This window comes from Scylla paramamosain, chromosome 47 (genome assembly GCF_035594125.1).
Source record: "Scylla paramamosain isolate STU-SP2022 chromosome 47, ASM3559412v1, whole genome shotgun sequence".
NCBI lineage: Eukaryota > Metazoa > Arthropoda > Malacostraca > Decapoda > Portunidae > Scylla > Scylla paramamosain.
Window position 1 is genome coordinate 5373299 of NC_087197.1, and position 27792 is coordinate 5401090.

At 41.4% G+C, this 27792-nt stretch overlaps 2 protein-coding genes across 13 annotated transcripts in view; one reads left to right on the forward strand and one right to left on the reverse strand.

Annotated features, from left to right (window-relative positions):
- The window catches only part of LOC135095003 (uncharacterized), a 35373-nt gene extending 18739 nt beyond the window's left edge, over positions 1 to 16634 (reverse strand). The window contains exon 1 of the mRNA XM_063995596.1: positions 13154 to 16634. Within this exon, the coding sequence (XP_063851666.1) occupies positions 13368 to 15140 (1773 nt within the window). The 5' untranslated portion in view covers positions 15141 to 16634 and the 3' untranslated portion in view covers positions 13154 to 13367. The remainder of the gene's footprint in view (positions 1 to 13153) is intronic.
- LOC135095001 (ankyrin-2-like) overlaps positions 1 to 27792 on the forward strand; it is a 195925-nt gene that overhangs the window by 72199 nt on the left and 95934 nt on the right. For all 12 annotated transcript variants that reach the window (XM_063995586.1, XM_063995587.1, XM_063995588.1 and 9 more), the window contains one exon: positions 24404 to 24625. In XM_063995586.1, the coding sequence (XP_063851656.1) occupies positions 24557 to 24625 (69 nt within the window). In that variant the 5' untranslated portion in view covers positions 24404 to 24556. The remainder of the gene's footprint in view (positions 1 to 24403; positions 24626 to 27792) is intronic.

Sequence of the window (27792 nt, forward strand, 5' to 3'; positions counted from 1 at the left end):
CTGATCATTATGCTGTCACAGAGACCTTCAAATGCAACAACTTCACAGGTCAATTTGCTCGCTAGCATCTCATGATTGAAGAATTTAATCCTACAATTTCATATATTCCTGGTAAGGCAAACTCAGTGGCAGATGTACTATCACGCCCTCTTGCTACTATCTTTGTCATGACAGAAAATCCTGCCATGCCAACCATGGATGAAATAAGGAAACATCAACGTTGAGACGCGTTCTGTTCTAGTGTTGCTTATTACCTCGAATCTGGTGATGAGACAAATCTTCCAAAGTTGCAAGTGAGTGCTGATACGTTTTTCATACAAGACGATCACTTATATAAGTCGAGTGATGTCTCTACTGATGATTCTAGTGAGCGTTTATCTCAGCTAGTGATACCTCAGTCGCTAGTGAGTATCACTAGCGACCTGAGTTCACGACTCACTAAGGTCGTGAACTCAGGACATTCAAGCCGGGACAGATGCTTCGCGCAGGTAAAACGATCATATTTCTAGCCGACTACGAGGAAAGAATATCTTTCAACACTGTGCGCTCTGTCCTCAGTGTGCTTCGCACCATCCATCACTTGCAAATGACAGTCCATCGCTTCCGTACCACATCACTTCCGCTCCTTGGGATTCAGTCTCTGTTGATCTGCTCAAACTTCCACTTACAGAGAACGGTTATCAGTATCTTCTAGTTTGTGTGGATAATTTCACTCCTTTCACCATTCTTGTTGCTCTCAAGAAGAAAACTGCTACTTCCGTTGGTCGCGCGATCATCAACAACATAATTTGTCCTCTTGTCATCTTATCTGACAATGGCGCTGAATTCAATAACTCTTTCTTACAGAAGATTTGTAAAGAATTTTATATCAAGAAATGTAATATTGTTCCTCACTCACCCAGCTCAAACGTTAAAGTAGAGCGTTGTAATAAATGTATCTTTGACGTTCTGCGTTACGTAACAGAAGCAAAGCACTCCCGAGACGAATGGCTTCCTCAGATAGCCTGCGCTATCAACTCAGCAATTCATTCCACCATCAAAGAGTCTTCACATTTCATGCTGTTTGGTACCGACGAGCGTCTTCCATATTAATTTCTCCACAGCGCGCCACGTCCTGTCTACAACATGGATTACTACGTCAAATGTCGTGTCTGCGATTTGCAGTTCATTCATAAGCTCATTCACGATCGCCTCGATGCTGCGGAAACAACATCGTAGAGCGACAGATTCTTCCATTGAAGTCGGTGATATAGTCTTCGCCAGAGTTCATGATCGTAACTCTAAATTAGATCCATTGTTCTTTGGGCCACACTGTATAATCGAATCTCTCCATGGCCACAAAGCAAAAATTCAAGATCTCAAATCCTTACAGGAACAGATCGTTTATGTCGATCATTTGAAGCGTGTGAACTGGTGATTTGATGATGAATGTGCACATCAGGTATCATTAATTTCTGATTTAACAGAACCTTCAAGCGACTCAAGCTTAACCACACACACACACACACACACACACACACACACACACACACACACTCTTCTTACAAACTGAAACCTCGTTCCCATTCCAAGGTTTAATCATCCAATTTCAATGTCATGTATATATATGAATATTTCTCTTTACTTATGTGTTTTGTACATGTATTATATTATCTTATCATGTCTACATGTTATTATTAAGGTTTTCGTTCCATACTCTCTCTCTCTCTCTCTCTCTCTCTCTCTGATGTCATGTATCATCTTTTAATTGCTTTCATCCTACTGCTTTATTGTTATATCCAAATTCGAGGGCGCATTTTTCGTGGGGGAAGGCATCTGTATCAGTCTCAACAATTACTATTATTATAAATATGTATATTCACTATTTCATATATTCATCCCACGTGTACCATGGCCAGCCAATCCTTTCTACACCTCTCAAGGGAATTTCACACCTACTTCCAGTCCTTAGGGATAACACCTGCATACATATGATCGCCTTCCTGGTCAATTCTCCTCCTTGTCTATCTCAAGGGAATTTCACACCCACTTCCAGTCCTTAGGGATAACACCTGCGTTCTACCTTTCTCTACCACTCGAGGGAGTTTCACATCCACCTCCTGCCCTTAGAGACAACTATCTGTGGTACACTTGGCTCAGATAAATACAGCCCACATGATAGTGAGCTCTCAGTTCAGTTCAGTTCAGAGTTCAGTCCCAGTCAGTTACCCAGTCATGAGCAGTCAGTCTCGGTCTTTCGCCCAGTTCCGCTTAGTTACAGTCAGTTTGAGAGACGCTGCTCAGTCATCATCCATATCACTTAAGAGAAAGAGAACAATCAATCGTCACGTTACAAATTCGTCTCTAATAAAGTGTGTACTATCTACCAGCTATGAAATCAAGAACTCTCATCATCGTATCTTTTATTTGCACACATCACTATATCAACCAACTACCCACGACCTCCAAGCTACCAGAACCACTGCCACACTATACGCTACCAACTCACCAATCAATATCAGAGCAGCAGCATCAATCAAATCAAATTCAGAAACAGAGGTGATTATAAAATCTGATACAGAGGTGAATCATCAACACTAGAACATGATAATCTATAATTTCCTATTTAAAGCATGGCATTATTCCTTTGCATTTAAAAGAAAAAAAAACATACGAATCAGAATTTAAAAATTTCCATTTTTCACAAACTGAATTATAAGGAAACACTTTGGAATGAATATAAAGAGATAATAATGTTCATTCAATGAAATTTTGGACATAAACAGTATTTTAGTACATGTAATACCATATCTATGAAATTCTGGTTTGAAAGTAAAGAAAAGCGTAATGAATCATTGAACTAAAAAAGAGTGATCCATTGTCTTATTAGAAAAAAGATATCTTGTACATCACTCATAGTTCAAAAAAAAAATAAATAAATAAAATAAAAATAAATAAATAAATAAATAAAAAAAAAAAAAAATAAATCAATAAAAAAAAAGTTTTAATGTCTATGAGCCATAAACATTTTGACATTAAAAATGAGTCAAATTCTGGGAATATCTTTATATTGGCCCTTATAGCATAAATGTTCTCGATTTATCGACCTTGGCGTAAAATATAGCGCTTTTGTGGTGCCCATGATGTGCTGATGACACTGGCCTTTCTTGCAGTGATAAATACACAACTTTTCAATTAGGTGATGGACTTTACTAAAAACAGCCACTTTTTGACATTGGCCGTTCTTGTTCTCAGCCCTAGAGTTACCCCATTATACCTGCGTTTTTGAAAGCATAGAATGACGGATTCAGTGTTTGATATATTAACATAAGGAAGAGATATCTTTTGTGACTCCTCTTTGCTTCGGCTAACAAAACAACAGTTTTAAACAAATTGTTCTCAAGTGATGTGCGACACCTGGGAAATATACAGGCCATGATTGCATAGTACGATTGTTAGTTTCACGAGAACGGTGAAACAAATTGAAAAAGAAAGAAAAAATAAGTAAATAAATAAGCCGTCTAACTTTGAGAGCATTTTTGAGACAATAGGCTGTTGAGGGATACGAGGATTTTTTTTTTTTTATGTGTAGGAAGGACACTGGCCAAGGGCAACAAAAATCCAATAAAAAAAAAAAAGCCCACTGAAATGCCAGTCCCATAAAAGCGTCAAAGCAGTAGTCAAAAATTGATGAATAAGTGTCTTGAAACCTCCCTCTTGAAGGAATTCAAGTCATAGGAAGGTGGAAATACAGAAGCAGGCAAGGAATTCCAGAGTTTACCAGAGAAAGGGATGAATGATTGAAAATACTGGTTAACTTTTGCATTAGAGAGGTGGACAGAACAGGAGTGAGAGAAAGAAGAAAGTCTTGTGCAGCGAGGCCGCGGAAGGAGGGGAGGCATGCTGTTAGCAAGATCAGAAGAGCAGTTAGCATGAAAATAGCGGTAGAAGACAGCTAGAGATGCAACATTGCGGCGATAAGAGAGAGGCTGAAGACAGTCAGTTAGAGGAGAGGAGTTGATGAGATGAAAAGCTTTTGATTCCACCCTGTCTAGAAGAGCAGTATGAGCGGACATGAAGAGACCCCAGGCATGTGAAGCACTCCATACATGGACGGATAAGGCCCTTGTACAGAGTTAGCAGCTCGGGTGGTGAGAAAAACTGGCGGAGATGTCTCAGAACGCCTAACTTAATAGAAGCTGTTTTAGCTAGAGATGAGATGTGAAGTTTCCAGTTCAGATTATAAGTAAAGGGCAGACCGAGTATGTTCAATGTAGAAGAGGGGGACAATTGAGTGTCACTGAAGAGGGGATAGTTGTCTGGAAGGTTGTGTTGAGTTGACAGATGGAGGAATTGAGTTTTTGAAGCATTGAACAATACTAAGTCTGCTCTGCCCCAATCAGAAATTTGAGAAAGATCAGAAATCAAGCGTTCTTTGGCTTTCCTGCGTGAAATGTTTACCTCCTGAAGGGTTGGACGTCTATGAAAAGACGTGGAAAAGTGCAGGGTGGTATCATCAGCGTAGGAATGGATAAGACAAGAAGTTTGGTTAAGATCATTAATGAATAATAAGAAGAGAGTGGGTGACAGGATTCAGATTTAGAAGAACAGTGACCGTCTACCACAGCAGCAATAGAACGGTCAGAAAGTAAACTTGAGATGATGTGTCTTATCCCTAACATAGTGATGAATCATCTCAAAATGCTGTTTTTTTTTTATTGTTTTACTTTATGCTGAGGATATACCGTTAGCTGTCTCTTAATAATATGTAAGTAGTTGTCAAATATTTTGGGGCGATTCACCATCATGTCTATAATGAGGCCTTTTCAATGATACCAATTGGGGCTTTCGCTATGGTCTGAGTTGCCGGCTCTTTTAATGTAAGACTCGATATATGCTCCCCACAGTTCTCTGGAGATGCACATTCTAAAACCGCCACTCGTGATATATCTTAATGTACTGTACCTGCACGCTACAAAACATTAATCCTAAATGCTTATGCTAACAGTATCCATGGAATCTGATGATGCACACTCGATAGAACAGTTATGATAAGCTAATTAAATGCAACTAGGCTCTCAGTGTTTTCACATTTATTTCTAGTCTCCTGGTGGAATTTAATTCGAAACATTTTTCCACTGGTTTCTCCAGAGACTAATGTTTTATTTGGCAAAAAAAAAAAAAAAAAAAAAAAAAAAAAGTCGAGCAAGTATTATGTGTGCTGCAGGGATAAAGTGACGGCCAAAGCCATACTGAGCAGTGTTGTCATTCATGAAAATTTCAAAAGCCAAGGTCGCCTAGTAAAAATAGCCAAGATTGACCTAAAAAGACTAGACTAATAAAAAAAAAAAAAAAAACTTACACTTGCTATAAGTACCATTTTCAAGGATTCTACCATTGCACATGTTAATCTTAGCTCATAATTTTTTTTACTGAAGGAAGACCGAAAGTGGGGTCTCATCCACATCACCGCTGGCAATGTCGGCCTCCCAGCTATGAAGAGTTGCCTCCTCACTCTGGCTGGTTCTCTTGATGTATCCTTGGTGACACTTGCCATTTTTTATATCGCTGATGAGTACCGAAGATGGTTTCCATCCTTAACAGGGTACTTCTTGTCTTGAGATGGCTTGCTTAGCGAGCAATCGGTCTGCGATTGCATCTACTTGGAGTGTATTTGTTTGCTTAGTTTTAGTTTGAGTTTGAGTTTGAGAATACTCTTTCCACACATGCAGATGAATGGGGCAAGGCCAATAGGCCACACATTAAGTTTGAAAGCACATCAAACTTCGCATGATTATTTCCGTCTTTGACATTTCGTATTTCTTGCCAAAATGAAGTTGCTTTATCACATACGCTTCTCAGCCTTTCTTTTACAGAAAGCAAGTCTTGCCATTGATCTTCAAAAACATCCAACTCTTCTCCTTGACAAGAGTTGGAAAGTGCACTGCAAGTTCAGCAATTGACTTAACGCTTCTTTCAGCGTTCATTGCTACTTTTGGGCTCAGTGAGATGCAGATTTGCAAGTACACATTCTTCTTGTAAGGGGAATTTTTCTTTATTTGCGTGCATAGCTCAACAAAGAACTTTTGATAATCCAAGAAGAACCTTTTCCTTGCTTCCTCGTCTAGTATTGGTTCTTTCATTAATATTATTGTGCTTGGCATCGGCCACCCAAATGTATGTCTTCTAGCTTCTTGTGCAGTGATTACTCACAGGGATCAGGGATCAATTTCTGAGAGCTTTTTTGATAGAACCACTTCTCTTTTAATGAACATTCCTAATATGCCTCTGTACTCATCAGCAATTGTAGCAATACAGAGTTCCCAAATGTATGTCTTCTAGCTTCTTGTGCAGTAAGTTGTCACAGGGATCAATCTCTGAAAGCTTTTTTGATAGAATCACTTTTCTTTTAATGAACATTGCTAATATGCCTCTGTACTCATCAGCAGTTGTAGCATACAAAGTTCCCAGTCTAAAATATTCAGACTGAAATTCTTGGTTCATCTTGTCTACTTCAAGAAGAGAAGCATATGCTTTGTTCCACAACTGACCAGAATACTGTATATATCTACTGCTCCGTCGAATTTCACAGTGTGTCTTCATTTCAGCTTTAAAAAATAGTGAGAGCATCCCATTGTTCTAATATTCTTGAGATGACTTGTCCTCTGGACAACCGCCGCGTCTGTAACAGCTTTAACATTTGGTGTTTCGGACTTTGTACAACATCTTGAATTACCTGAAATTGTTGCTGACGCTTGCTGCTTCGAGAGAAATAATGACAAACGTCTCTCAAAAACTGTTCCAAGAATGAAGGCAGCTGAGAACAAGCATGGTTTGCACAGAGCGCGAAGGGGTGACATGTACATCTAATATAAACACTGATGGCACTTCTTTTCTTATGAAAACTTGGAATCCATTGTTTGTGCCAAGCATAACTGAGCAATTATCACAGGCAAATCCTATGATATTTTGGAGAGGTATACCTTTGCTCGCAAGTAGCTCCTTAACATCTATAAAGAGTCCTTCGCCACGGGCATCATCTACTTGTACAATATCAAGTAATGTATCAGTCACTTTACACTTCTGATCAAAATATCTCACCATTACTACCAGGATTTAGGGTACAGATAAGTCTATGCTCTCGTCAGTGAGTAGAAAAATACATTTTCCCTGCATATTTTAGCAATTTCCTCGCGTTCATCAAAAGCAATACCATCTCTCATGACATATGATGCTTTTTTTTTTTTTCAATGTCATATTCTGTGCTATTTCACTATCTGGACACATGTTCTTTACTAATTCTATCAAGAGGTCTGCTTGTTTGAATGGTGTCCTATGCTCTGCCATGAATGCAGAGAGCAACAGTTCAGCTCTATTTACATCACTCTGAAGATCTTTTTTTCTGCTTTTTTTCTTGAAAAATTTATCAATAACCGTGACACTTTTCTTTTTATCTAGATTATTCACATGTTTGGTGGAAGACTTGTGAGACATTAGCTTAAACCTGTTGCATTTTTCAGTTTAGTGTCGCACACAGTGCAAATTGCAGTGTGTTTATCATTAGGGTCAGCTTTAAGCCAGTCTTTAAATTCCGCATCGCTCAGCCATTCCTCCCGAAAGGTTTGTTGGTACCACACCTTCGACCTTTTTTAGGGTGGTGTACAGACCCCACTACCACTAGGTCCACTTTCAGTCACTATTATCACTCATTGTGTCATCACTCAGCTATAGTCTGAATCGATTAAATATTTTTTTTCTAGGTTGCTCAATACCTAAACGGAAATCGCAATCTAGAAATGCGATGCCACTGAGGAGAGGTGATTGGCTATCACCGAGACACTGATTGAGTCATAATGACTGACTCCGGACTCCGAGGACCGGAAGGCGGGAGATGGTGATGCTTAATGCATTTGGCGCACGTATATTTTTATCAAGTAACTTCAGCCAAGATGCACGGCAGACGTTTTTAGTACCAAAACAAATTTGTTATGATTTTATTCTAAAAAAGCAAAACGAATCTCACAGTCGAATCCGTTAGCATGTAGTATTTATATTAGCTACAATTTTACATGGTAGAAAATAGGCAACTTTCCATTTTTGAGCATCATGACTCGTATGCTACACGTACAGTTTTTGATCTGACCGCGTCGCGCCAGCCCATGTTGACCTTTTATGGGTCCTTTATTTTTTTGCATGATGGAAGTGATTTTTTTTTTTATCTAAAAAGTGTGTGTGTGTGTGTGTGTGTGTCGCATATGATGGGGGAGGAAGGATGTGGGGGAGTAAGTGAAGGATGATAGGGAGAGGATCGAGGAGGGGGGAAGAATAATAAATTAGGAGGAGGAGGAAAATCACAAGTAGATAAGAGGGTGAGGGAAGGGATGAAGAGAGGAAGTTGAAAAAACAACTCACCACGAGAGAGAGAGAGAGAGAGAGAGAGAGAGAGAGAGAGAGAGAGAGAGAGAGAGAGAGAGAGAGAGAGAGAGAGATTCAAATACATACGTGTCGAAGGATTGTATTTTACTGTTATAATTAGGTGGGGGGATAACGCCAAGACAGGAGGGAAGGGACTAGCCGAGCAGATGATTTCTCAAAAGCCTAGATTGACCTGTTTTGTAGGAAAAAAAAAGCAAAGACGCCAAGGTCTCAACCCAAAAGTCAAAATCGTCAAAAAAGCCAAGGAGTGGCAACGCTGGTACCAAGACGAAAGGACCTGTGTAGTAGTGACCAGCTAGTTTCAAGTAACCAAGTGCGCGTGCAGCCTTATTTTTATTGCCAGCCACGGCAACGCACAGATGTCTTCAGCTGACACCACTCGACAGCAGCAGCAGTGGGCATGCCATGTAGGTTAGGTTGGTAATGTTAGGTTAGGTATTGCTTCACATCATTTAGGTGAGATTTAGGTTAATGCTAGATTAGATTAGTGTCCTATTAAAACCGGAACCATTTGTAGTACTAAATGGTTTGATAAGCTATATAATTCATGCCTAATACTTGAATTCCAATAAAAGTTAAAATAACCGATATATTAAAGAGAAATTGTGATATGGCATAGGAGCTAAACGGAGTATTTAGGCCAACGCCTGAACATTCTTCTAAATATATATATATATATATATATATATATATATATATATATATATATATATATATATATATATATATATATATATCCTTGAGGCCTTTTTCACAGTCGCTTCCTGTTGTGATCGTTACGAATGAGTGGAACCTTTGGTAACGCTGGCTTGGGAGCTGATGGACCTCCTCAGTGGAGCTTACCAATACCAATACCAATCAATTTCTTGCAAATATCACAAGTTCTTATCCTCTTGCACTTGTTTTATTTCCTAAATTGTATATTAAAATTATTAAATTTTTTTTTTTGCAAATATCACAAATTCTTATCCTCTTGTATTTGTAGGATGAAGAGTGAGACACAGGCCGACAAGTATCCTCCCTTACTGAGACTCAGAGCAGAACTGTTTACAGGGTGTGCTGCCGGCCAATGCCCAGCCGATGCAGCCCAACATATCATACATCCCCCCCCCCAAGATATTGACAAACCAACATGAACAAAAAGAAAATGCAATATCTGACACCTTAATGCACTTAGTATCAAGAAAATTAACAATCCAAGCCTGTGTCAGTCCAGATCCGAGCAACACAAAAGCAAATAAATCCTTGTAACACATAAATGCATGCACACACACACACACACACACACACACATGCTAGGCGGGTGTATCCGTGACAAAGTCGGACAGCCATCCTGGTCGCTTGACATGACGCCCCGGGCGTCGAGGCACCGGTGATTCTGACGGCAGGGAAAGCGGAGCATGCGACGGGTGAAGCTGTGTTCTTAGCACGGACAGGCCGAAGGTGCCTCCGATTACGTAAAGAAACACAGCCACTGCCTTCCAGCTTGATCGTGTATTGTCGATGTGGTAGAGCCTCCGTGACCAGACCGCATCTGTCCCAGAAGTGGGTGGCCTGGTTCTGGATCCACACCCGAGTGCCTAGCGACAGGGTAGTGAGCGTCCTAGGAGTTCCCTGCCTCCCTACTACGTGAAGCTGCTGACGGGACATCGCACGCTCCCTCCTGCGGAGCGTCTGCCGCCAATCCATCCTGTAGTGTTGACGGTGCACCATCGCGAAGTTGCCACCCCGTAGCCAGCTGTGCGGGTGATTTGTCTCCTCTCAGGGGTGTATTCAGGTATTGTAGCATAGCCTTAGGAAACTTGTCGATGTTTAGGCTGCCACCTGGGGTAGTGTTGTCACGGAGAAGTCTTTTTGCTGATTTTACTGCCACCTCTGCCCTGCCATTCGACTGGGGAAAGTGTGCCGATGACATTGGACTGGGGAAAGTGTGCCGATGACGTCCTCATGGCAACACCCCAGCCTTCCATGAACTTGTTCACCTCCTCGCTGGTAAGGTTCGTGCCACCATCAGTGGAAATGCTCTCGGAAGCGCCCCACCGAGCAAAGTACTGTCGAAGCACTGCCATAATCTTATTGGACGTGGCGCTGTTGGGCAAATGGTCAATTTCCAGCCAACCTTTCCACCTCTCGGCGTAAGCCAGGTACACTTGACCATCGAGCTGGAATAAATCCGCTACCGTGTGCTGGAATGGATACTCCGGAGAGGGTGTCAGGGCGAAGGGTTCTGCTGCTTGAGATGGTGCGTGGGCATTGAATGTGTCACAGGAGTCACGGACATGCTGCAGGTCACCGTCCATGCCAGGCTAGTAAACCGCCTGTCTCGCTCGTCGCTGCATGCTGTCAAGGGCCTGGTGACTTGCATGGAGATTAAGTGCTACTCGCCGACGCAGGCTCTCCGGGATAACAAGGCGAACAGCTCCCTGGTCGAATGTGTAAGTCACCAGTCCTTGGGAGACAGCTAGCCTGTCCCTCACACCGTAAAAGGGGCGCAAGCAGGCTAATTCTTGAGCCCGGTGTTGATGCCAGTCCCCAGCTGACATCTTGGACGCCAACAGCTGATACTCTGGATCTTCAGCGGGAATCTGCCATACTGTAGTGTCATCCAGCGTGATGAGCTCGTCGATGTCTAAGGCGCAGACAGTTGCAGCTGCTGTGGCTACCTCAAGGTCGTCCGCTTGTTCTTCATCAGGCTACCCGAGCACTGGATAGCGGGACAGGTAGCAGCAGCACAGTAGCGTTTTCCTGGCAGGTACTTGACTTGGAACTTGTACTGTAGTGTCTTTTCCTTCAAGGCAAAGAGTCTTGGGTTGACGATATCCTTCAACGCTCTGTCGCCCAGAAGCTTCACTAGTGGCCTGTGGTCTGTGACGACCACCAGATTTGGGCAACCGAGTAGGAAGAGGCGCGCCTTGCGAAGACACCAGGCCACTGCCAGGGCTTCACCTTCAACTGGGGCATAACCTGCCCCTGTAGTTGTCAAGTGACGGCTGCCACAAAGTGAGAGGCGCCACCCACTCTTGCAGCAGAATGGGGCATCCTTAGCTGGGCAAGTGCAGTATTGCTGGAGTACCACAAACCCGATACCTAATTTACTGAAGTCGGTGATGGCAATAGTACGTCTGTCCTTGTCATAGAAGGTTAAGCCATCCTTTGTCAGCTTGCATATGATCTCCTTGGCCTTCTGGAATTTCTGCTGCAGTTGTGTGTCCCAGTATACCTTCTTGCCCTGTGGTTTGCGAAGTAATTCTCGGAAAGGCTCCATGACCGGTGCTGTGGTGAGGAACGGCGCCAGTTGATTTACAAAACCATGCCACGAGCGAATGTCTGTCAATGTGGGGGCCTCAGACATGTTGAACTCCTGGACAGCAGCAAGACACTCATCTGTGGGCTTATAGGAGTCCTACCCTATGTGGAAGCCCACGAAGTCAGTCTCCCTCCTGCAGAACCTGAACTTCTCCGGTTTGAGTGTGATGCCCTTCCTTGCACACGTCTCCAGGAACTCGTACGTATGCCAGAACGAGTCCTCCACACTGGAGTCGTAGAGTAGCGTGTCGTCAATACACTTGAGTTTTCTTGTGATCCCTGCGATGGCATCATCATATCTCCTGGTGTAAGCATCCGGGAGTGTGATGGGTCTCCCTACGACAGACCGCGTTCAGCTGCTGGTAATCAATGGTCCGTCGTGGCTGCCCAGACTTTTTGGCGACCACCACCATCCTGGAGAACCACTCTGTCGCCTCACCGACTGGTACCGGCTCAATCACCCCTCTTGCTACGTCCTCGTCGAGTTGCCGCTTCACTTCTACTTTCCAGTGCCTTGGGACAGGCGCTGGCGTGTGGCAGGCACAGGGCTTGGCGCCTTCAATCAGATGAAGTGGATGAGGTTTACCAGCCATTACAGGCAAGGAGGTGCGGCTGGTGTTGAAGGCTGATGCTGAGAAATGGCGAAGAAGCCACTCTTCTAACTGCGGCACGCTTTCCTCCAACGGGGTGAAAGGGACCACGTCAGGCCTAGGGTGAATGTTATCTGCCAGCTCTGGCTTGCTAGTGTTGGTATCTTGCATGACAGTCGCTGCGGAGGGGAGCTGGTGAGGGAAGTCGTTGTGCACTAGACCCAACTGTTTGGATGCCTCTAGTGAGATGTAGAAGCGGCTCGCTGACTCCACAAAAAAAAAACCTCTTAAGATGTGGAGCGGCCGCAGTACTGTACACTGCATGTGGTGGACCCCAAAGGTCGGAGGAGCACGTTTGCTACGTCGCGCAGGCCGCCTCGGCGCTTCAGCAGTGAACGTGGGATGCCGAGAGCGTCCATCAGCTTCGGTCCGGCCACACACACCTGTGCACCCGTGTCAGGAACCACTTGGGTGCCTACCAGTTTGCCTGACCCATGCGCGTAGCGTACCGTCACCGAGATGCTGGGCTCAGTGCTGCCAGATCGAGTTGCCAAAAGTTCCCTGTTTTGCCTAAAAATATTTCCCTATTTAGCGCAGCATTTCCCTGTCGTAATTTTTCACTTCTTACATACTTACATACACACATTCGTGTGTGTGTGTGTGTGTGTGTGTGTATATATATATATATATATATATATATATATATATATATATATATATATATATATATATATATATATATATATATACACACACACACACACACACACACACACACACACACACACGAGTATATAATGAGTACTATAATGTAAACTTAGTTAACCTTCATTGTTACCTACCTAGAATGACTGCTATTCCTGTAGATCTGAAGTTTTGTAGATGTCAGCTGTCATAAGTTCCAAGTGCCCCGGTGTAACTTTGAAACTGTGAGCTGATGAATTTTCAAATATTTTCTTTGCATGAAGCATTCCATTTAGCGATTCTGTGTTCAGTGAATTACGAACTTTGGTCTTCATTAAATTCACTTGAGAAAACACTCTTTCAACACTTGCACTAGAGTGAGGAAGACAATAGTTTTTTCATGAAATTTCCTAGTAGTGGAAATAATGGGGAATCATCACCTTTTTTCAAGTCTCCAACCTTTTGCCAGAACTTGTATACATTAATATCAGGTTCTACATTCAGTTCAGTGTTTTTCAGTAAACGCCATTCACTGTCTATCTCATTTAAGTCATTTTCAGACACCAAGTTAGGAAACTGAGCAGCTAGGGGTGCAACAGAGGGAATGGTCTTCATCAGTACACTTTGTGGGTCTAGAGCCTTGAGATTTGTAAATACAGAATCACTGAGATTAAACCTTTGCAAAATTTGAGAGGCTCCTTCTATGTAAAAGTCCAGACATCTCAACTTGAACGTGTCCAGTTGCTGCTTGTCAAGGTTTTGGTATTTCTGAAGGGATGCAGTTACTCGTCCTCCAAGATATAGCTCTTCCAATTTAACGAAATTGTTTGGGTCTTTTACCCTGACAGCTGATAATGGTGCTGATTCTAAGACACTTGGCTTCATGTAAAACTCAAGAATGGTATGCAAGACAGCAGAGACTCTAGTGTGCAATGCATAAATCTTTGGATTCTCACTTTGCATCTCTTTGTTTAGGTCATTAAAGAAGGGTAAGACAAAATCAAGAAATTCTAAGTAAAGCTTACTGAATGGGTCATGAAGTCTCTGAAGAATGGTGTCAGCTGCTATGACCCGATCTTCCAAGGCTGCTTGTGTGAAAAATAGCTGAAGTGCTGGAAGCTGTTCAAGTAACCGCTTTACAGCACTATGCAATGATAACCATCTAGTTTGACAGGGATGTAATAGCTTGTGGGGCTTCACATTAGCAAATTCTTGGAAATCCTTAAAGGCTGCTGTCTGCTTTGGTGACAAGAAGTAGTTGTAGACATCACGGATCATATCCTCAAGCCATCTTGGCAACTTGTTGCAGGCTTTAGATGCACACAAATGAAAGGAGTGGCATACACATTTCATTATAAATAAATTGGGTATATCATCCTTTAGCAATTTTGAGAGTGAATGCCGAGCTCCCATCATCACACTGGCCCCATCCGCAGCAAATCCTATAATGTTTTGTTTGTAAGGGATATTTGCACCATTAAACACACTCTTGACACATTCATAGAGGCTTTCAGCACTGGCACTTTCTAAGGGAACTAATGTTAAAAATGAATCCTTAATGCTTTCCTGAGTGGCAACTCGTACAACAAGTGCAAGATGTTTTACGCAGCCCCTGTCTGTTGACTCATCCACCATTAGAGAGAAACAATTTTCTCTAAGATGTACAAATAACTCGTCACATTCCTTTCGACCAAGGACATTTTTCACGATGGCTGCACATTTTGTTTTACCGCACTTCATTTTTTTTGCGACATCTGAGTCTCGACATATCGCTTGGATAACAGGAACAAGTTTATCTGCAGATGAGAATGGAAGATTTAGCTCGCTCACTACTGCAGCCAACCGTATCTCTGCTTCTTTCACTTGTTTTTCAGCATGCCTTTTTCCACTAACACTAGGCATATCAAGTACACTAACTGTGCGCTTTGCACTTTCAACTATCTTCATATGCTTTGCTCCAGCAGCATGCTTTTCTATTTCTGACTTGCCCGCCTTTCCGTCAGAGTTACACAATTTACAGTGGTAATACGAAGGTCCCTTGTCACTTTTTGTCAGCCAACTTTGAAACAATGGGTCACTTTCCCATTTTTCTGTGTATTTCTGCGAATATGGCTGCCGTTTGCGTTTGGCTGGAGGAGTAGACATGACTGCTGTACGTGTTCCAGTAACAGAATCCTTCAGAGACTTCCAGACCTGAGCCGAGCGACAGTGTATGACAGACTGAGCGTCTGAGCCACTGAGGGAGGCAGATTCGTATACTGGTAGCTCGTAGGAAGCGGACAGGGTGAATACGCGTCTCTGTCTCGTAGAAATACACGTTCAGCTATCAAGCAGGGGCGAGGGAGGGAAGGGAAGGGACGGTCTACGGGTCTCGTACAAGTCATGACACTGTTTGGGGATGAGGGAAGGAAGAGTGAACGGTAGAGGAAGGATATAGTGATCGAGAGAGACCTCAGAAGTGGATTGAAATTCAATTGAGAGGGAAAGGAAACAATAAATAATTGATAAAAATTAATACAAATAATTATTGTACGTATGACGAGTGAAGAGGATGGGAGGAGGACAAGGGTGGGGACTGCGGATGAAGGGTGTGAGTCCGTTGGTCAAAATTTCCCTAGATTTTGGAACATTTTGAATTTTCTTCCCTGTTTCCCTGTTGAGACCTAAATTTCCCTAAAACAGGGAAATTTCCCTGTATCTGGCAGCTCTGGCTGGGCTGTGGCTTGACCTTGCCAGCAGCGGCTACCACAATGCCTGAAGCTTCCGCCTCCACTGCTGCTGCCTGCTTCCTCCCTCTGCTAAGTGTCCGACCTTGCCACAGTTGCGACACACTAACCTTTCAGCAGGGCAAGCAGACTTCCTTGGGGGAGTGTCTGCGACCACAATTGCCACATTTGCGGGGCTTGCTTGGGTGGCGACCGTTGGTCGCCGCGGCTTCCGGCAACCCACTGTTGTCTCCTATGTCTGACTGCGGGTCTGTGGCCGCCCCCACCACAGCACTTTCGCGGGCAACGCTCGCCTTCCCGCCACCGTCCGCGCTGGCGTCTTTATGAGCTGCCTCGAACGCAGTAAAGTAACTACGGAGAGTCCACATCACTGAATGACGCAAACTTTCTGAACACATCCTCTCTCAACACCACTGAGTACAGACCCGACATTAGCTTCCGCAGTAACACATACTCTGTAAGATTACCATCACAATCAGGGCACTGAAACTCGCAGTCCGCCGAGCGTAAAAAGTACTCAATAACAGACTCGTTGGGTAGCTGGCTGATGGCGAAGAAATTGCACCATTCCGCAGCTTGGTTAGTTGCCTCAAGAGCCAGGCGACCGACTGTGTCCAAAGCTTCTTTTGTTGACAGTGCCTACCACTCTGCCATGGTCAACTTTGCATCCAGAGCGCGCTGCAAGGCTGGAGTGCAGTAGAGACGTATGTGCAGCACGGCTTCTTCTCGTCCCCATCCGTTGATCACCAGCCAGCATTCCATAGATCTCCTTCAGGATCTGAATGCTGCCGTAGACATAACAGCTTCACACTTCTCCGGCGCGGCCGATGCGGAAGGTCTGGGCGGAGGACGCTGCCCAGCAGGTGCGTGAGGAACCATCTGTTGCTGCAGATTAACAATGGCCTGAGTCTGCGCCGACAGAAGTTGCTGAGCCTGCTCAAGAGCTGAAGGTACCCGTTGAGGTCGGCGACTGGACCGCGGTGTTGTAGAGAAGTGGGGGCGTCGGGATCCCATGGTCCAATCCTACTCACTGCGCCATGCAGGATGAAGAGTGAGACACAGGCCGACAGATAACCTCCCTTACTGAGACTCAGATCAGAACTGTTTACAGGGTGTGCAGCACACCCTGTAAACAGTTCTGCACACCGTGTGCTGCCAGCCAATGCCCAGCCGATGCAGCCCAACATATCGTACAGTATTACTTCCTAAAATTGTATATTAAAATTATTAAAATTATTTATTGGGATAAAATTCAAGAATTTGGATGGCCGTGTGAACTCGCTTCGGCTGTTGAAAATTTCACCGTCCCCCTTATTTCATCCGCTACGCCTCCTTAGTTAAAAACTGTAATAATCAATATTAATATATGTAATATTAAAATTATTTAACAATACAACAAAATTTTGTAGGCTGTAATAGTAATGCAATAAAATTTAAGAAAAATTTGGATGGCGGTGTGAATTCACTCCACCAGCTGTCACCTTATTTCATCTACTATGCCTCCTTGGTTAAAAACTGTAATAATCCTCATTTACACATAGGGTGTATGGAGTTTTTCATCTAAGAGAAATATTAGGTAATATTGAAATAACATTACTATTTCCATCAGAGGGCTAGGTTGCTTCCGTTAGGCTAGGTTTAGATTCATTTCACTAATTTAAGTGCTAATCCTTTCAGTGGTTAGATCATGATTTTAAAAAATGCTCAGAAATAAATAATCACGGTCTTAAAATTAGTAGGCTAGGGCTATTTCCATAAAACCCGAAATATTTCAGTCTAACAATGTACTGGATTGAAGACAAAAAAATAGATGATTTATTACGTGCCTGGATGGCATACACAGTTCGGCGAATGTTAGACAGATATTCAAAGGAAAGAATTTAAATAAAAATGTAACCATGTTTGCAGTAGATGGATAAGGCGTGCTGAAGGCAACACTTTCACTTTCCACTTGTACGAGTATTTCTATTTTCCAAAACCTTTTTCTCTCTTTTAGTGCTGGCGCGGTCAGTTCTTTTGTCATGAATTGACTCATTTTCTCTAATGAGAGGGCTCCGGCATACTAGTATTACCGAAGCAGAGGTATTCGTGTTTGTTATGATCATTACCAGGTTGGGGATCACCATAACCAAGAAAACAACGACTGTGAAATCAGCCCTCAGGGCCTATTTCACAGTCGCTTCCTGTTGTTGTGATCGTTACCAATGAGTGGCGATGTCCACCACCAACAACAGATCCGATTTCACAGACGTTTTTCGCGGCGTTGTTTGTTTTGATCCTTATCAGAAATTGGAGCCTTTGGTAACGCTGGCTTGGGAGCTGCTGGACCCCAATGGAGCTTACCAATGCATCTTTTTTTTTTTTTTTTTTTTTTTGCAAATATCACAAATTCTTATCCTCTTGTATTTGTGTTACTTCCTAAATTGTATACTAAAATTATCAAAATTATTTATTGAGATAAAATTTAAGAATTTAGATGGCGGCGTGAACCCGCTTCGGCTGCTGAAAATTTCACCGTCACCCTTATTTCATCCACTACGCCTCCTTAGTTAAAAGCTGTAATAATCCTCACATACGCATAGGGTGTATGGAATTTGTCACCTAAGAGAAATATTAGATAATAGTGAAATAACATTACCATTTATCAGAGGGCTAGGTTTGCTTCCGTTAGGCTAGGTTAGATTTGCGTGTTGAAGGCACCAGTGATATTTTTTTTTTCTTTTCTTCTTTTTCTTTTTTTTTTCAAATTTTCATGCCTTTCTCTCTTTCTTTTAGTGCTAGCATGGTCTGTTCTTTTGTTATGAATTGACTTATTTTATCTAATAAGGAACCTCCGGCATACCAACATTATCGAATCGGAGGTATTCGTTTTGTTATGATCGTTACCAGGTTGGGGATCACCGGAGCCACGAAAACAACGACTGTGAAATCGGATCGAGGAGTTGGTGATACCTGTTACCAGGTTGGTAAGGCTCTTGCTTGGGAACGTTACCAAGCGACTATGAAATCGGCCCTATGAGTGAAGTGCCAAGGAGACACGATACGTTGTTGAGGTGTGGAGGAGAGCAGACACCACGAGGTGACGCCACCCAATCTACAAGGACAGGAGGAGGCCAGGCCTGTCAATTTTAGTCTCCTCCAGATGAAGGCCTAACTCAAACTGCATAAAGTTTAATTCAGTTTGTCATGAAACCATCTTGAAGGAGAGCTCACACAAATATGAAAAGGTTATAAGCTTGTAAATATATTGTTATGAACGTGCCCTTGGAGGTAGTTGTGTACGTGTGTGTACATGCGTTTATGAATGCTTGGGCATCCGTGGAGATGCCCCTGTGGAGATGCCCCGTGGAGATGTGAACCCCTGTTAGCTCAGAAAATGGCAGGAGAATTAACGTGGGTCGCTGTGCCGGGCGTGTGGAGGACGCCAGATTGCGGAGTTTAGTTGCTGCCATCTGGCTCATCAGGAAGCAGACCAGACAGCTCATGGTGGTGCGTAACACACTGCTTAGAAAATTCTCTCTCTGTAGCCAGGAGATGAGGTTATTATCGGGAGCCACAGCTACTCCCTGTACTGCAACTTACTGTGGTTGAGCTAGCTAGTAACCACAATTAACAAGCTCAAAGTATGCCATAATGACATCCTCAAAAGGCTATTCAGGCTGCAGAGATCAGTGGTTCCCAAACTCTTTCTGACTGAGTACCACTTGGAGGTCCCATACCATCACGACGTACACATTTTGATCACATAATAATTTGCTGACAATTACAACACAAAAATGAACCAACAACGAAGAACACAAATAATTTATTAGATTTTAATGTGAGGAATGCAACTGTTTTTTTTCTCCACCAACTACTTGATACGTGGCATAACTTTGCTTACAGCATATCGGAAATAATTCCTGAGCATAGCAAGACAGTTTGACCCGAGGTTCATCATGACTGAGAACCTCAGCTCGCACTCCCACGTAGAGGGGAAAATCAGTAGCTGGGGAACAGCGCAATGGACTAGTATGGTATGAGGTATGAGGTATGAGGAGGCCATAATCATTCAGAAGTTTATAGGACATCATTCCTTGTGCTTCATCTTTGCTGTCTCATCAGACTGGATATTTATGAGCTCCTCTTGCTCCCCGGTCCTAACAGGCAGATCGGCTGGATCAGCGAAGAATGTATTGGTGATGTAGGCACAACATGTCACGTCTGAGAAGTACTGCATCAATTCAGTCTTAAGCATAGAGAGGTGATGGACGATTTCTTGGGAAAATTCAAGAATAGTCAGGAGTTCGAATATTCCATAGTCATGTTTCCTGTCCATGTTCTTCATCCAGAGTTCCAACTTCTTAATATGAACTATAAGACAGTGTAGTTGGATCCTTGAAACGACATGTTTATTTCGTTGAGGGCTGCAAAAACTGAAAATCACACATAACCCCAAAAGTGTTCACGTACTACCTGTAAGGGCCTTGCGTACCACTAGTAGTACAATTTGGGAATCATCGGCCTAGAGAGACTAGTTCACCCTTGACATTTCCTAGTCATGACCTGAGATGTCTTGGCAGCATACGCAGACATACACAGACATACGCGTTCAGTATAATGGGTAGGGTAGACGAACTCCCTGCCTGCTTCTGTGTTTCCACCTTCCTATGACTTGAATTCCTTCAAGAGGGAGATTTCAAGACATTTATCTATCAATTTTTGACTATTGCTTTGACCTTTTTATGGGACTGGCATTTCAGTGGGCATTCTTTTTTTTTTTTATTGGATTTCTGTTGCCCTTGGCCAGTGTCCTTCCTACATAAAAAAAAAAAAAGATACCTCCATCATCACCTCTGTCGGGAACAGCTATATATTGTTAGACAATAGATACTTGTCGTATCTATCGTTTGAGCTTGTGGTGTTAGTGCTACTGTTGGCTGATGCTGCTCAGCCGCAGAAGATTTAAATAAATAGCTGTGTAGTGAACTTTACTGCCTCCTCAGGTCCTGATAATGCTTGCTGTCCAGGAGGCAGTAAATGACACTATTTGGCTTGAAGCTATAACACGCTGTTGGACAATGGGAGACTTTGTTATGAGGGTGATTGTGCAGAGGGTTTTATACCTCGACCATATACGTGTTATTGTTCCTTATAATTGTTTCTCCCTAGACGTGGTTGTCGATCTTTTCACAGCTGTGGGTGTCAAGTGTTGTTAGAGTATTTCCCTTGCCTGTAGGTGGGTGAAACAGACTGACGACCTCATTAGTGTGACCTGGATTAATGTGATAGCAACCTGGGATTAATGTGATAGCGGTTGTGCCTTCTGATTGAAATAAAGGAGGGAAAGAAGAAAAAGCAAAGTTATTTGAAATGTTTTCACGAGGGGAGTTAGATTTTGAAAGATTTTAACACTTTCTATTAATGAAGGAGTTTGGCTATTTGGACTTGACATGACTTGGCATGGTTCCGGGCACAAATATAAAGTGCATGAGATTCTGGTGATGAAAGGCTCAAGTACCTTTTGTGTGCCACCTCTCTATCATGTATAGGACGAGAACAGGCTGTGTTAAACCAAGGTTTGGAAGGTTTAGGCCGAGGAGAAAAAGAGTGGGGGATGTTCGCCTCCATGCCAGAGACTATCACCTCTGTGTGCCGAGCGCACACAGAGACGGGTCTCTGTTACGGAAGCAGTAGTCATTCCAAAGAAAATCAGCAAAATACCTCCTCAGATACCCCCGAACTGGCAGAGGCAAAACGCTAGATCCTGAGGAGGGATAGGAGCGATAGGACAAGATACAGATATGAGATTGTGATAGAAGGAGCCCAACGGAGAAGAGACAGCATAAGCAGGATTCGATGTTAGGAAAAGGTCAAGAATGTTGGGCGAATCTCCAAGACGGTCAAGAATACGAGTAGGATGTTGCAGCAACTGCACTAGGCCATGGAGGATAGCAAAGTTAAGGACTAGTTCACCAGGATGGTCATTGAAGGGAGAGGGAAGTCAAAGCTGGTGGTGAACATTGAAGTCTACAAGAATGGAGATCTCTGCAAAAGGGAAGTGTCAGAATGTGCTCCACTTTGGAAGTTAAATAGTCAAAGAATTTCTTATAGTCAGAGGAGTTAGGTGAGAAGTATACAGCACAGGTAAATTTAGTTTGAAAGTGACTCTGTAGTCATAGCCAGATGGTGGAAACCTCAGAAGATTCAAGTGCGTGGGTACGAAAGCAAGTTAAGGCATTGCGCACGTAAACGCAACATCCAGCTTTGCACTGAAAATGAGGATAGAGAAAGTAGGAGGGAACAGAAAAGGGGCTACTGTCAGTTGCCTCAGACACCTGAGTTTCAGTGAGGAAAAGAAGATGAGGTTTATTAGAGGAAAGGTGATGTTCTACAGATTGAAAATTTGATCTAAGACTGCCAATGTTGCAAAAATTAATGAAGAAAAAGTTGAAGGGGATGTCAAGACACTTAGGGGACATTTGTGGTCCCCTCCCCAGATGGGAACTTCGAGGCTGGTGTGGGAGTCGCCATGATTTTGAATTTTGAGTGAAGGGTGTGTATGTAATTAGGTGCTTGTAGTTTTGTGTGAAGGAAGAGAGTTGTCTTTAGAGAGCAGGCTGTGACTTCCCCCTTGTATTGTGAGACACAAAGAGAAGCGTTCAGTGAGGTCACAGCTGGGTTTAATGATAGGTTCACAGCACCCCCTGAACAGTGCTTTAGACCTACCGCCTCCTCCACCTAAAACCCCTTTTTTTCAATTTCTCATCACGCAGCCTCTCTATCACTATGTCGACAAAGAACCAAGACCACGATATCTAGCCTCACATTACTGTATACTAGTGATGCATCTGAGGAAGTAGTGGAGAATAAGTATTCCCTTTTCCTGTTCCCTACTCTTTTTATTCTTCCTCCATCAAACCCCTTTTCACTTCTACTCCCTACATCTCCTTCACCCCTGGAGTCTCTTCCTCAGTTATTCTGCTTCAGTATTTTTAAAATATATATTATACTCGTACTTTTTTTTTATATACTTTTATTGTATTTTTTATGTGCATTTTTTTTTTTCCGTTCCCTCTTTTTCTCCGCTCTCGAGTTTTGTGTACCAGATATTACCACTTTGTATTGCTGTGATGTGGAAAGATGATCTGCATCTGCAACCGCAGCCGCGGATATGATACAAAAGAAATCTGCAGCCGCATCTGCAACCGCAAATATTGATCCCTTTCTCTGGTAAACTCTGGAACCCCCTGTTTGCTTCTGTATTTCCACCTTTCTATGACTTGTATTCCTTAAAGAGGAGTTTCAAGACACTCATCCTTCAGTTCTGGACCTTATTTTGGGACCGGCATCTCAGTGGGCTTTTTTTTTTTTGGGGGGGGGGGGATTTTTGTTGCCCTTGGCCGGTTTTCCTCCTACATAAAAAAAAAAAAAAACTTCTTGCCACCTTGCTGTTTGCAGCTAAGAGAGGCGAGTGAGGTGAAGTGTCATTTATTGCACAGTAAAGAAATATACAAACTACACACTAGTGAATCCTGCAAGGCACGATGTGGGCAGTAATGTCTGCTGTATCAATGCACTGTGTGGTGGAGCGGGAGGCTAAACTAGTATTTTCCAGTTGTTGGGTTGTCACTTCTTAATACACTGTCATTAACATAGCTGATGAGTGAGGTTTTGTTGTGTTTCTGCAGTTTGTTGGGCTGAAATCTGTCCAGTCCATCCTTGTGCTTGTGTTTGTATGCTTTGGGGTGTTGCCGCACCTCACGCTCGGACCCCAGTCACTCCTCTTTTTCAACGAAGTGTAAAAATGTTTGATTTACACTATAGCATTATTACATTACAGAGCTGTAATTCAATAACATTTTTTCATGTACTTGATTATTATACCTAGAACATTCAAAACATCAGTACGTGCAACACTGTCTGTCTCTCTGTACAAAGTGAAATTTGGTTCATTTCTTCTGCTCGACGGCGTCCGTTCAAGCGGAGGCAGGAACGGAGCTCGGGTCCCACTACAGTCGCTCGAACGGAGACGGCGGTGACGTCATTGTTGGACGGTGTGCGGAAACGGAATCCGTAAAAAGGAGTAGTGTAAACCGGGCTTACCACTGTCTTAAATATCTGTGTTCCCAGCGTGCATCAGCTTCGAACATTGTCTGCCGGTCTTTGTATGGTGAACGGAATAGAAACTGTGGTATACAATTTCATCTGATATCACTGTTTGTTGCCATAACTTTCCTCGTTTCAACGCTCATGACATCATCCTGCTTCGTCTTATGATATGCTAAGTGTTTGTCCGACTAACAGTGTTCGACTGTGTGGACATACCCTACACACACACACACACACACACACACACACACATCTGCATCCTCCGCGGAGCTTTTCTTTTCTGAAAATGTGGTTCCAGCTATTACTGCGAATCTTTTGTTGTATAAAAACGCGGATGCTAATAGTATTTTCACGGCGGATGCTCCGCGGATACAGATGCAGAGGCAGATAACCGACACATCATTAATATATATATATATATATATATATATATATATATATATATATATATATATATATATATATATATATATATATATATATATATATATACTGAGAACAGAGGTGGAACTTAGGATCGCCACACAATTACCCGCCAGCAATGGTCTAGATGGCAGTTATTTTGTAATTTATATTTCTTTTCTTCGGTAGGTCACGAAGCAAGTTGGTCAGTCCTATCATAATTTCTTTGGAGTAAGGGCTACTGTGTGTAGTCCCTGCACTTGGAGCTGCCGGAGGAGCGGAGGTGACCCACCTACCGACAATCTTATCTTTGTGACCAACTGACTGAATCCTGTCGACGTCATGGAACCTCAAGGAGGCGCCAGGCCCCGCCATTTGAGACTAAGCCAAGAAAGTGAAGTGCAGAGGCAGGTAAGTGTATGATTAGTATAATTAATCGTGTTAGTAGGTATATTTATACTCTATATAAATATATTTGTCACCTTGTCAAGAAATGCCCACACATACTCACTTCCGAATCATTCTCTGCGACTAAGTTAAGAATTCTCCCCTTGGGTTTTTATAAGCGGATGGGATTGATCATCTCACAGGTGCTTAAGCGTCTTCCGATCATTATAACTTGACAACAAAACTGGTTTACCTTTGCTACATCCCAAATGAAGTAGGTCCCAGAAAACTTATTATAAAGACCATGTAGGTTGCGTCATATTTATATATTTATAATTTTTCTTCATCTAGCCCTATCATTCCCAACCGTCCTTACTTATTTAACAGACACCCATATTGCATCAACAGACATCCATATTGCATCAACAGACACCTATATTGCATCAACAGACATCCATATTGCATCAACAGACACCTATATTGCATCAACACACATCCATATTGCTTCAACAGACATCCATATTGCTTCAACAGACATCCATATTGCATCAACAGACACCTATATTGCATCATTCTTCACATCGTCCATATATCTCTTTCGAACTTTCCCTTAACTTTACATTCCTAATACCAGGTCCTGTTATCTGTGTTACCACTGGAACAATAAGAATAAGGAAGAATAAGGTAGGTAGAATAGGTGGTGCTCTATATTGGGTTACAGTAGGATGAGAGTGGATACATATGAACATGGTAAATACATTTAAGTACGTCTGGTGGCATGAAATCTTTCATTTGATACAATAAAGAGATATGTCTAGAAATTTTTAAAGTAATATTATTGATGTGATATTTGAAAGTTAAAGAAACATCATAAGGTACACCAAGAAATTTGATTTGGTTTGTTTTTTAGATAATTTGGCTATTTAGGTGAAGCTGTGGAAGATTTTGCGTTCTTTTCCTTATAAATAACATGAAATGAGTTTTGTTTATACTACAAGTAAGTCTATTACAGATACACCATTGATAAAATTTTCCTATATCGTGGTTTGCATTTTGGATAAGCTGTTCTGGTTTAGGTTCAATTGAAAATATTGTCATGTCATCAGCAAATAGTATTGTTTTGGATTTAGTGAATATATTTGATATTTCATTTATGTATTTTAGAAATAAGACAGCTCCTAAGATACTGCCCTGATTAACAGCAAGAGTAACTGCAGCAGAAGACTTTTCACCATCGAAAACAATGTGCTGTTGTCTGTCTGTCAGATCAAAACAATGTGATTTTGTCGGTCTGTCAGATCATGTTTGAACTATGAGAATATTGGTCCACGGATGCCATAGTGGTGAATTTTGTTTAAAAGAATTTTATAATTAACGTATCAAATGCCTTAGAAAAATAAATAAAAATAGATAAAACAAAGTCTTTTATCAATAGCAGTAAAAACATTATTCGAGAAAAAGGTATAAGATTTGAAATGTTTTACATTTGCTTCTAAAACAACTCTGCCGGGTTAACCATATTTATTTTCTAAGTAGTACATTAAGTGTGATTTCATTAATGTTTAAAAAATCTTTGAGAGGACGGAAAGTTGAGCTACTGGACGATAGTTCTGGGGATCAGTGTTAGCCCCGGATTTGTGGATAGGGATTAATCTAGAAACTTTTAACACTTCAGAAAAGATATCAGTGGCAATAGACTGATTGAAGAGAATTGTTAGAGGAAGAGAGATATCGAAATTTCTTCTAATAATAAGAACAGCAATTTCATGTAAATCAGAACTCTTGTTGTTCATTGTCTTAATTACTGTTTTGATGTCATAGATGGTGAGGAGAGGAAGTTCTATAGAGTTACGATAATTACTGTTAAGATAATCAACGTTGTTTTTATGTGACTGAGGTAGTTTTCCATCAAGTTCCAATGCAATATTAGAAAAATAATATCTGAAAGCTTCCGAAATTTCTGAAGGGCTATTTGATATAGAATTATTGAATTACAGATTTTTAGTTCTGTGCTTAGTGGAATTTGAACCTTTGATTTCATTAATTGTCTTTTTTGTGGTGACTAAATATATATATATATATATATATATATATATATATATATATATATATATATATATATATATATATATATATATATATATATATATATATATATATATATATATATATATATATATATATATATATATATATATATATATATATATATATATATATATATATATATATATATATATATATATATAATTGTTTGATTCCGTACAACAAATAACTTGTATTTGGTTGTTCCTGTATTGCTTGTAAATGTTATATGCGAATGATTCTAGTTTATACATCTTAAATTAGTTATTTTTGTGTTTAGCTAAATTAAGTATGCCCGGTGTGATCCAAATGTTTTGGAGTCGTTTAGAAGGTACCATCTGTTAGAAAAAAAAAAAATAAATAAAAAAAAAAAAAAAAATATATATATATATATATATATATATATATATATATATATATATATATATATATATATATATATATATATATATATATATATATATATATATATATATATATATATATATATATTATAAAAATGTTAAAGTTTTCATTTATATTTGGTAAACAAAGAATTTCTGCCTAATTCATCTGATGAAGTTTACTAGTAAATAAATAAATTATGAGTATGTGGACTGAAAATCCTAAAAGTGACCTTATGTTTTGAGTTTAAAGCTTACTGTTGTTTGATATTGATGAGAACCGGATGATGAATGATAGTGGGTAATATATAATGCCAGATAAGGAGAGTGGAGTAAAGTTTGTCGAAATATGATCTAATAACGAGGGTCGGCCGAAATCAGAACTATCAGGGAATCTTGTAGGCAGAACAAAGTCGCAAGTTATCATTGTGTTAAGGAATATGTTTGTGGGAAGATATACTGAATATTCAGATAAGTTGATATTGAAATTTCCTAAGGGAATTAATTTATTGCGTTTAAAAAAATACTGAAAAGTGTCTCATTTAAAAGAGTTGTGAATTCATTTACTGCAATATGTTTACTGCGTGTTCTATATATGAATGAAACTATATTTTGTATTTTCTTGTAATGTTTTCTTGCTGTAATGTCTCTGTAGTTCATACATTTTTAGTAAATACTTAATCCTCTATTTTCACAGTGAGTTCTAACTACAAGATGTGACTT